General features: G+C 43.6%; 1 protein-coding gene across 1 annotated transcript; it reads right to left on the bottom strand.

Moving 5' to 3' along the window:
• Positions 1-4,249: 4,249 nt before the first annotated feature.
• On the bottom strand, positions 4,250-5,256 carry LOC6602254. Its single transcript, XM_026987712.1, has 5 exons — positions 5,208-5,256; positions 4,878-5,148; positions 4,738-4,825; positions 4,588-4,680; positions 4,250-4,538 (listed from the first exon to the last, which is right to left on the bottom strand). Exons 1-5 carry the CDS (start codon positions 5,222-5,224, stop codon positions 4,327-4,329), a joined length of 681 nt encoding a protein of 226 aa, XP_026843513.1. The 5' UTR covers positions 5,225-5,256; the 3' UTR covers positions 4,250-4,326.
• Between the last annotated feature and the right edge of the window lie 5,289 nt (positions 5,257-10,545).

The raw sequence follows: 10,545 nt of genomic DNA, 5'->3' as shown, positions 1-10,545 counted from the left end.
ACCCGCCGAACCCTGTTCCATTCGTTTTTTTTTTTGTACGATTTTTTGTTGTGTTGTGCGTGACATATTTGTGTGAGCATTTCATTTGACTCTTCACTTGTCCCCTTTTGGGGCTAACCATTTGTCTGGCTGAATGCTTGACTCGGATTTGTCGGTGGCACTCTGCTTGGGGTCCTAATGGCAGATTGACGGTGAAGGATGGACTGGGTTGGGCGGCTGGAGTGGACTGGACTGGAGTGCCTTAAGAGGGTGCTAGGGTTTATCATTTCAAGGAATCAATGAGGTGCGGATAAGGAGAGGCCAACAGAAAGCGGGAGTACCAAAGAAGATGTAGGATAATGAATAAATGTAACCAGGGATAAACCTCCTCTCTACTTCCAGATAGAGAGTGTTTTATAGTCTGTTTCTATAGCCCTCTCCTTACCACTTCATACCATTGTTAAGCCTGCATTCAGCCCGCGAAAGAGACAGCAACCAAGAGGGAGAGAGAGACTGAGAATCATGATGGAATCATCTTTCATCGTTCTCATCGCTGGCTGCACTGATTCTCGTGCAAATCCCCCAATGAATAGCAAGTTGCAAACTGCATTTGAATTGCAAACCGCATCCCTGGTAGCAGCTCTCCCTCCCAGCCACTACCCATATTAGTTTAGCATATGTTTTACATAACTGGAGAGTCGGAAAGCAGAGGCAGAGGCAGAGTCTGGGACCGATTCTATTCCCCAAAAGCTGAACTGAATCCACGGCTTATGCTCCACTTTGTCTGTCTGAAACTTTCGTTTTTCGTACGAGTATGTGTATTTGTTCTTTCGTTCTTTCTTATAGATGTTTTGTGTTTATACGAGCAGTCGACAGCCCACTTCCTGTGCTATCGCTAATCCATGCCGCCGCGAGACATCTTTCGAGCCGGCAAAGAATTCTAGTTTCGTTTGGTTTCTATGAAATCAAAGATTGAAATGAAGTAAGAAATGTACGCAGCGCGAAATACGATTTATTGAAATGGCAAAAGGAAGACCTTGATCTTTAGATTATCACATCAATAAGTGGTATTCTGTTGTATTCCATTTTATTATTCTTTCTTTGTGGCTGCTGATCTTTCAGCTACAGCATCATCATCATCATCATCGTTGAGGTCTTCTTCTTGTTGTTCTTGTTCTTTGAAAACGAAAACTGAAACCGAAACGGAAACTGGTGGAACCAGTCGAACAGCCAAAAAAAAACCCACCAAACCGAACCAAAAAGAACTTCTTCTTTGGCTAATTAAGAGTTTTTGGTTAGCGCCAGCTTCGCCAGTTGTACACAAAACCCACATCTGCGAGTATGGAAACAGATATCTTTAATCACAGATCTTGGGCCATTAATTTAAATGCAACTCTATTAGGCGGAGGGCGGAGGGTAGGGGGGTTTTCTGCATGAAGTCACTCGGCAGGGGCTCGCATGTGCGACTATTCCACAAATGACGCTTACGTGATTACACAAATGGCCGTAAAAAGTGATTTGAACTTGAAATTGCTAAATGCGTCATGCAATTGAAACAAATACACTCGTACGAGCACAAAATTGTACGGCGGCCACAAAAAAACTGAGAAAAAAAAAAACGCCAGAGAAAATCACTGAAAATCGGTGGAAATAAAAACGTACTAGCCATAAAATTGTTACAATGACAGCACAAAAAAAAAAAACAAAAAAAAAAAACAGCAACAACGTCGGCTCAAAGCAGAGCGCATTTAGCCAGTAGATCAAATTGAATAACAGCCTTAGCCAGAGCCACAGCAACAGCCAACAAAACGCGAAACTGGCTAACAAGAAGATCAGCGGGCAAAGTCGAAAAGAGAGCATCAATTAGGCTTATGTCTGTAACCTACTCTTCCACGAGTATATAAATATATATAGAGTATATTTTAACATGTTTTTTCTAAGACTGCAATTGCTGTTTCCGTTGTTGTTCTTTTAAACAAGGAAAACTGCAGTTGCTTTAGGAATGCTTCTATTGGTTCTGTGGGCATCTCAGGTACCAAAACAGCTACGTCTTTTCCTTGTCTTTATTTAATTCTCAAAATATTTAAAAATGTATTGACGCAGAAAGTCCACGGATGTTTTGTCTTTCTAAAGATTTAATTTCACTTTATTCTTCACCAACCTCTCCGTCTTGTCGATACAGCAAAAAGGGTTCCATCGAACTAGCTCCGATCTCCAGTTCCCTTCCGATCTAGTTCCGCATAGTTCTAGTTCGCAGAACCAGAACTATGGGACGATTGTGAATATTGATACTGAAATACTAGATAAATAAATATAATAAATAAATAAATGTTAAAACAACCTAACAAATGCAATACTTATATTCCCCTTCAGGTAATGTTAAAGGGCTGCCTTTCATCAGCTCAACTTGATCAGGGATCAGTGAATGATCTTTGAAGTGCGATTTACAAAGACCATGTCTTTGTTTTTAGATCAATACTTAATTATTTGATTTTGATGTGACTGATTTTTGGTGCGAACTGCGAAAATAGGCGCTCCCAGAGTTCAAAAACATGGTAGATGACATTTGATATCTAACACCTCCACTGCCGACTCGGCTTTGTCTGTCTTGGGCCGCTGAGTCGGTCCCCAGAAACCAACAACAATGTGCACAGACTTTTGGGAGGCGCAGAATTGCCTTACTTTTCGGTCTGTGGAATATAACATTTCTAATAATAGAGTTTTAGATATTATGTTCCGATTTGTTTGTAGAACTAAAGAAATTTGTCAGCATTTCAGTGAATTTTTACGCCCGAAAAATGTGTCTGTGGGAGGAGTAATCAGGGGCTTCTTATAAAGTTGTATCTGCTGGGGTTGCTGTTATGACTTGTGGTGTTGCACTTGAAATTGTTGCCGCAGATGTTGCTACTATTTCTGGTGCTTTCGTGGCGGTTTATGCCACGATTTTAGCTCCACCAAGCATTGAAGATATCGATGGTATTAAACACCCATTACTCTCCGAGTTAGTGCTGCAGATATGGCCACTGTTATCAGTTATATCAGCATATACATCAATAGGAATATTTTGTAGGATTCGATGCATCAGAGGTGCCTCTTGCTCTCTGCAGAACCCCCTCGAGCGAGCATTGAAAAGTCTCACATGTGATTTATACACGTATGAAACTATTGTAACCTCAGGTGGATGGAAAACATCTTTGGAATACATTACATTACTCACCTGCAAAGCAAATGCAAGACTTGTTCTTGCCGGCGATCCGATAACAAGCTTATGTCAGCTTCCAATCTGACTAATACAGGGAGTGATGGCGGGACAGGGGAGGCAGGAGCCAAGACCAAGACAAATCCGACAACATTGTCAAACAAGATGCATATCTCGAGAACGTGCAACTGAGATTTACACCCAGGCAGAAGCAAACCTCTTTGCCCCATAAGCATATGCAACTAAGCTGATTTTGTCTCGGCTGTTGCCAAGGCGAATGGCAGCACTCGAGAAGAAAATGTTCAATATTAACTGAAGCTCTCTCTAATGACTGCAAATGGGATTCGACAGGAGGGTAAGTGAGCGGAGGAAGCCTCAGCGCCTCAGTGACAAACCCATTAGATGGAAAATATGACCAATCCAGCAGAATGCATCGCAAATTTGGATTGAATTTGCTGCGGATGGAAGTTGTGATGGGATTTGGTTTTGCACCGGGAGGCCCAGATGCTGCCGAAATTCGCATGACAATGACAATTATCTGAGGGCTAGTGAATGTTATCATCCTCCGTTTCCCCTCCCCTGCGACACGCCCACACAATGAGGGATAATTGTGAGTTACGCACAGGACAAGTGTGTGTGGGCCCGGCATGGGTTTGGGATTGGGTATGGGTTTGATTTTATTGCCTACCCCCACAGACAAGGCCAATTTGTGCGTGGCCGTAGCAATTTGGCCAACGGGAAGCCGCACAACAAGAGGGCAAAAAATTGCCAGAATTGGGGGAAAATGTGAAAATGAAAATGTGCCCAAAAAAGACAGACACGATGGAAACTTCTTGGGGTTTCGGGTGGGGCCGGTTCCATGGGCAAATTGAATTGAAGCCTCGCCACAGCCAGCAAAAGCATCAATTCAATGCCAGTAGTAGTCTCTCTGTGCCCCACCCTCCATATGTGTCCCATCTTGTGCTCCAACAAGGGGCCAGGGACAAGTGGCATTCAGTCGAGTGAAACTCTGGCCCGTAATTGATTTCAGTGGGCTGCCCAAAATCTAATTAAGTTATACGATTTCCCTCCTATCATCCTGCAGTCCAACCATTTATTATGTTGTAACAATTAGCGAGAGTTATGCAATTAATTCAATGCTGTCATCATCAATGATCATTCCATCGATTGTAGGGGGCCAGGTATCGGTAGAACCGTCTTCTGTCCTGGTTTGACCTTATGAACCACTCAAAGCAGTAGGCCTTGTGCTTAAGCCATATAAGGATTTTGGTTTGGAAACGGAACTTTCTCATATTCTGGATTATAGTCCGAATGGTCAAACTTGTCGGCGATGTATTGCGGGTAAGAGCTCGAATGGTAACTGAGGGGCAAAAACCAGTTTACAATGGTAATGGGCCGACATTACTTACTATCATATTTCCTGGTCTTGTTGTTGTATATGCAGAAATACAGTATGGCATAGTTGACATAGTCCGTGTTCAAGATGCGATTGGTGAAGTTGTCTGAGGAACGTAGGAGGTGGGATTAGTCTTCAACTAAGCACTCACCAATGCACTCACAATTGGAAGCATCGTAGGCGCTGCATTCCAGCCGGAACAAGGGATGGGCCATGGGGGTCGTCGCGTAGGCATACCAAAATCCCAATATCTGTATCAAAGATTCATAAGTCTAGGGTGTTCTAAGGGGTGTTCCGGCATACCTTTTTCACATCGACTGGATTTACAAATGTCACTCTGGGGCACCTTCTGACATGTCTCAGAAATGCGTACCTGTACTGCTCCGGCTTGACCAAGAACGAGCTGCGGGGCTTGATTGTAGCCACCATCTTGGAGTTGTTTACAGCAGTCTTTGCCTCAACTGGGGGTATCATTAGAGGTGGTACAGATTCCGTTGCAGGAGTCTCCGTTCCCCATTGTGTGGCATTCCCTTCTCCATTTATCAGAGGACAAACTACCACCACCAATAGCAGGCTGTTAGAGTAGCACAATTCTAGAAAACACTTTAGTAAACCCTTACAAGTAGATCTTACATTCGGTTTCCAGCCATTTCGAACTATTTCCACCTCTAGTTCGACTCATCTGAGACTCTCTATGATGCTTTCTGTAATGTGAGATCCCGAATGGATTCGTTTCGGCTTTCAAACCGTTGACGTCTCGGATATGAAATAATTGTCAAAGCTTTACGTGCCGCATTCTACCATTTTTGATTGCATAACCGATGACGCCTCAACGCTGCCTCGTCGTTGATTTCGCATTCGCATATTTTCGATCAGGGAAACGTGCAACGGAATCGGAAATGGGGCACGGACATTCGCAATTACATTCGACAGGGTCTCTGGTCTGGCCTGGTCTGCATCTGTATCTGTATCTGTGTCTGCCATTGTTAAGGCCATTTCTGTTCGAGTGATTCACAGCTGCTGATCTGATTACGAGTATGTCATCTTCATTTCGATTCGTTCACCGACAAGGTTCAGACATGTGTTTCCCCCCAAAATTTTATAGAGTTGAAATAATAATGACATCGCCGTTGCCTTAGTTGATTCTTTGCGGAACTTCTACCAATTTGTTTTCATTCATTTTCTGTTCTCCTCTTTTTAAAATCGAATTAATTTTCATGGGGGGCAAAGTGTTTTGCTTTAAAAGCATTAAACTATATTATTTATTTATTTTCAATTAAATCCTAAGCAGATTTCCTGCTCCAACTGCTACGCCCTACTTTCTGTAGGGACTCTCGGGATTCCCTCGATTCTGGCCTTTATTTTTGGTCAATTTTGCGCAACAATTATGTGAGCCCACGAACTTTGTCCGCTGAGGGTCCTGGCTCGGTGGCAGCACCCGACAACGTCGAATGATTTATTCAATTTGTGCCATGAAGCGTAAACTTTTTGTTTGGCTGCTGCTGCTGGCCTCGTTGTCTGGGCGCTTGTTGCTCCGCTCCTCCAGCACTTGTTGGGGCTGCGGAAGTTCGCTGTGTGAATCAATCCCCCATCACAGGACACACACACACACAGAGGCTCCTGCAATTCAAATAGTTTTTCCACATGACAATGGCCTTGGTGGCTGCATATCTCTGGGCCCCAAAGCCAAAGCTGGCCAAAAAGGTCAAACTGGATTTGAATATTTAACTGGATTTTCTCTGTGTGTGTGTTGCGGTTAATAAAGATGGGATAGATAGGACTGAAATACACAGGCAAAATGCTAGACAATCGGGAGTTAACTGAGGGTTTTTTATACCGTAAAATAAAGTAGTTAAATACTATATTTTGGAGTATTTTTTTGGTTTCAGAATGTTGGTATAATATTCGAAGAATCATTCAACTCTTTTGTAAACCCTTTTCTTTTTTAGATGATGCCCAGATCATGCTCTATTCTCTCCTCATTGCTCTCTATTTCCCTGCTTTTTTTTGCAGTGTATCAAACCGTTAAGTGTCTCCATTGCCACTTGAATGAAATGAACTTTTGACTACTTTTTGTTTCTCATATAATTTCCTCTTCGTTTGCCACCGATTTATTGGCAATTTTAATTAGAGCTGTTCGGGTTGTTCTGCCAGATAAAATTCTCAAAATGATTGCAGTTTTCAGCTTCATTTGTTTACGACTGCCATCCGGCAATATTTAACGACTGTTGGAGGAAAAAGTTTTCTTTTTACAACGATATTAAGTTAATTACTTTTGCTGCTGCCCATCTGGTAGTGTGGAGTGTGTCTTGAGATATTTTGCACTTGGTCTCGGGTCTGGGGTGTTTATGGAATGCCTGCGGACCCATAATTAATAAGCATTTAGTTGGACACACCTTGGGGTCGTCTTCAATGATGTTGTCAAGAAGCGTGAGCTGTAAAAAAGTGTATTTCATATTTGATTTTTATGATGCATTTCGCACGCCTCCCATTGAAGGGCGAACGTGCCTGCCAGCCTGCCAGCCAGCCACTCGACGATGATTTCACCAGCCTTCCAGCCGGCTCCAAAGCCAAGAGAAAACACCGTTGGAGCTGGCTGACTCAGTCGATGAGGAAGAGTCTTGAGCAAGGTGCCAAAGTGAAACCAAAGCTTATCAAAAGTCTGTAATTAGTTACCGCTATGGATTGGGGCCTGCAGGGGGGAGTAAATGAGTTAATTTGATAGTGAGATAAGATCGGATAAGTTGGCTACCAATTATGCCTATATGGGGTGTTAAATTAATGAGATCTGATGGAGAAATCTCGAAAGTTTAAAGACAAATTTCTTTGAAGGGTTTAGAATATACCCGAAAAAGATGGAAATACCTGCTGCAGAGCCTATGCAAAATTTAGCATTTCTCCCTTTTTTTGTACAGCTAAAATATTTCTACAAAGTAACAAGAACAAGTGATTAATTTACTAAAAATAAAATGTGTGTTAAGTATGCTATCTATATGCTTTATTCCACGCTTCTCCCACTACTTGTTCCCCTACAAAAATATTTATATTACCGCCCAGACCAGACCAGAGCAGACCAGAGCAGACCCCCTGTGGAAGCAGACAATTTGTGTCCACTCTCGGGGAGTAACGCAAAATGTGTGGCTCTTATAAATTTCATTTATGCCAGTTAAATTAATTACTGTCAACACATGCGAGGCGGCAGTGGCAGCAACGGAAACGGCAACCGGAGAGGCAGCCACAGCAAAAACAATTGCCAATCAGCCACAAAAACTAAAGCAGGCCAAGCCAAAGACGCAACGCGATGCGAGTGGCAGTGGCAGCGCGAGGGTCTCGAGGCTCGAGCCTCGAGAGTCCGAGCGTGTTGCGAACATAAACACAAAGTCATAAAGTTTTTACACAAAAACATTTAATTTTATTGCATTTTTGGGCAGCAGCCAGCAGTGCAGAGCGGACCAAAGACCAGGCCAGGCCGGACCCCGGCCAGACGACGGCACTGAAACAATGCACCAAAAAGAGGGGGAGAGGGGGGCGGGCTGGGCTGGGCACAGTGTAGGGGGTGTGTGCTGATGGCTGAGCATGGTCTGCTGGCCAGGCCAACTTAATTTGCCGCAAATCGAGCAAAACTGCAGCCAAACAGAAGCGAACACACAATTTTTGGCTGACCGGGAACATTTTTCGAAAAAAATATAATAAAACAAAAACAGATCAAGAAAGAAGAAACACCAAAGTGGATTTTCTGACTATGGAATACCTCTCAAATACATTTTAAGAAAAGTAATAAATATAGAATCCAGTTAAGACTTGGCGCCATCTATGTTCTTAGATAGAAGATCTTAAGGCTAATCACAGAAAACTTTCTAGAGTTGAAAACTTTGCCTTCCGTCCATCGACTATGCCCCGCCAGTACAGGGTATGGCGTGTAGCCAGTATAAAAGAACGCAAATCTAGAGCAAAAGTTTTTGATTATGCTGCTACTGTCGGCTGGCCGGGGTTGGGCTGTTGCCTGCTGGCTTACTCAATGGGTAGGATGGATGGATGGCTGACGTTCGTTCGTGTTCTCCTTGTTCCCACACGGCTCGTGTGGATGCGCGGCTGACGTCAGCATCATTTGGAGCAGCACCGCCACCGAAAACACAATGTCGACATGCATCTGCAATTTGTTTAGACAACTTCTTGTCTTGGGATTCTCGCTCTCTGTGTCTCTCTGTGCTTTTGAAATGGGAAACCGAAAATCAACGTAGCGCAGAGCACAAAAACGAAAAAAAATGTGCCAAGCAAAGTTCTTTTCAGTCTGGAAACAGAACGAACCCCCACCCCATCCACCATATTTTTGGCATACGCCTAAAGTGCAGCATTAAAATAAGAATTATGCGGTAGACGGCACAAAATGCAGACCGCAAAAATGGAAAAATGCTAAATCCCCGAACTCTGAATGCGGCATGCACAGCTTTCAGCGTCCAGCGTGCGTATACGTAATGTGAATTAACATCAACAAGTGTGGGGGAAATTCTCGTGGATCTGCTGTCGGTCTTTTCGCGGGTTATGTGGGATCCCAGGGTGTTGAAAACCGTTCTCGCTGCAAATGTGGAAGAATGCCAACAACATTTTTGGTTGATGGCATTTTTCGAAAATGATTTTCAATGCAGGGCCTTCAAACGCCACAAAATGTTTATAATTATGATGATGGAAAGTGGTGCGAGAGAGAGAGAGAGGGGGATTGCGGTCCATCCTGTTTGGTTAACACTCACGTATGGCCTGCTAATAGGGTGCATCCGAGTTCGATTTGATCTCTGTAGTAAGTTGATTCCTTGGGTAATACGAACGTGTTTTGGGGGTAGAAATTACGATAAGGTGTAGTAGTATTTTGAGGAACAGTTGAATAAGATAAAGAAGGGATCCTGATGACCAAATGATTGACAGAAATCAGATCAAAACATTCAGTAATTCATAGATTCATTTTTGGGTGCCTTTGCATCTGTTTGTTTAAGTTCCTTTGCCTCCATTTTGTTATAAGTTATACCTACTCATATACTATTTCAAAATGGGAGCCCTCTCTGGTTTTTTCCGCCATATGTGTGACAGAATCTCCCCCCTCATGGACGAAGCAATAAAGACATTTACATATGGCGTGGGGCTCCGCCTAGACCTAAGACCCATCCACCCCGGCACACGAGCATCAGCTGGGAGGGCCACTTCCATCCCTATTGCAATTCAAGGACAACCTAAACATACCAATTTACGTAGCAGAGATCTGGGCAGCGATAAAAGCATCCGGGACCTGGGCTCGCGGGCCCCCTACTCCTAGGCCCATGCCCCATTGGCCTCTGGTCCTGGCCTCCGGCCCCGTGGCATATGTCTGGGATGCTCATTAAGGGCGCACAGCGTGGCGTGGCTAATGTGACAACAACGTCGGTCGGTCGGTGGGTCGCCTGGTGTAGTAGGGGCTGTAGGCAGCCCCCCCGGAGGGATTTTCATTTGACTTTGCAGTCACTACCTTTTTTTTTCTCGCTGTACTTTGTTTTTTATATACCATGGAAGAGGGTAGTACAGATTTTCAAAGAAGCTTGAAGCATTTTCGTTTGTGGATTTGTATCTGAGTATCTTTTCCTTCAAATCTGATAGACCAAATGCTAATTCAAATCGTCTGGCAGTATTGATAAGGTCATCTGCCGAATCTGAAAGTGTATCTCAACCTTCGGCTCGGACTCTTTTCTGATTATTCCTGTTTTCCTTTTTTTGTGTTCTCTTCTTCAGACTGACGTCGATGCGGCCAAGTTATTTGTTTTGGACTGGTTTTGGGATCGGCGGTGAGAAGGGCGAAGGGGGGTGGTATCCAAAAGGAGGCTTTCAACTTTTATTCTTTTCTCTTGGCTTTTATTGTTTTGTTTTCACTGCGGTAGTAGCCATTCTCTTGTTGTTCGTGTTGCTGTTTTGGGTAATTCAATTTACTGCCACCATTTTCATTTGTGCA

This window comes from Drosophila persimilis, unplaced genomic scaffold (assembly GCF_003286085.1).
Source record: "Drosophila persimilis strain 14011-0111.01,24,50 unplaced genomic scaffold, DperRS2 tig00000124-arrow-pilon, whole genome shotgun sequence".
In the NCBI taxonomy this organism is placed as follows: Eukaryota; Metazoa; Arthropoda; class Insecta; order Diptera; family Drosophilidae; genus Drosophila; species Drosophila persimilis.
Note: the sequence above shows the minus strand (reverse complement) of the source record. Positions and strands in the feature narration are given on the sequence as shown.

What these genes read in the sequence shown, in the direction of transcription:
- LOC6602254 (XM_026987712.1), bottom strand. An exon ending in ATCCAGTCGATGTGAAAAAG is followed by an intron (nt 4,826 to 4,877) that starts GTATGCCGGAAC and finishes TCTTTGATACAG; the next exon opens with ATATTGGGATTTTGGTATGC. An exon ending in CAAGACCAGGAAATATGATA is followed by an intron (nt 4,539 to 4,587) that starts GTAAGTAATGTC and finishes TTTGCCCCTCAG; the next exon opens with TTACCATTCGAGCTCTTACC.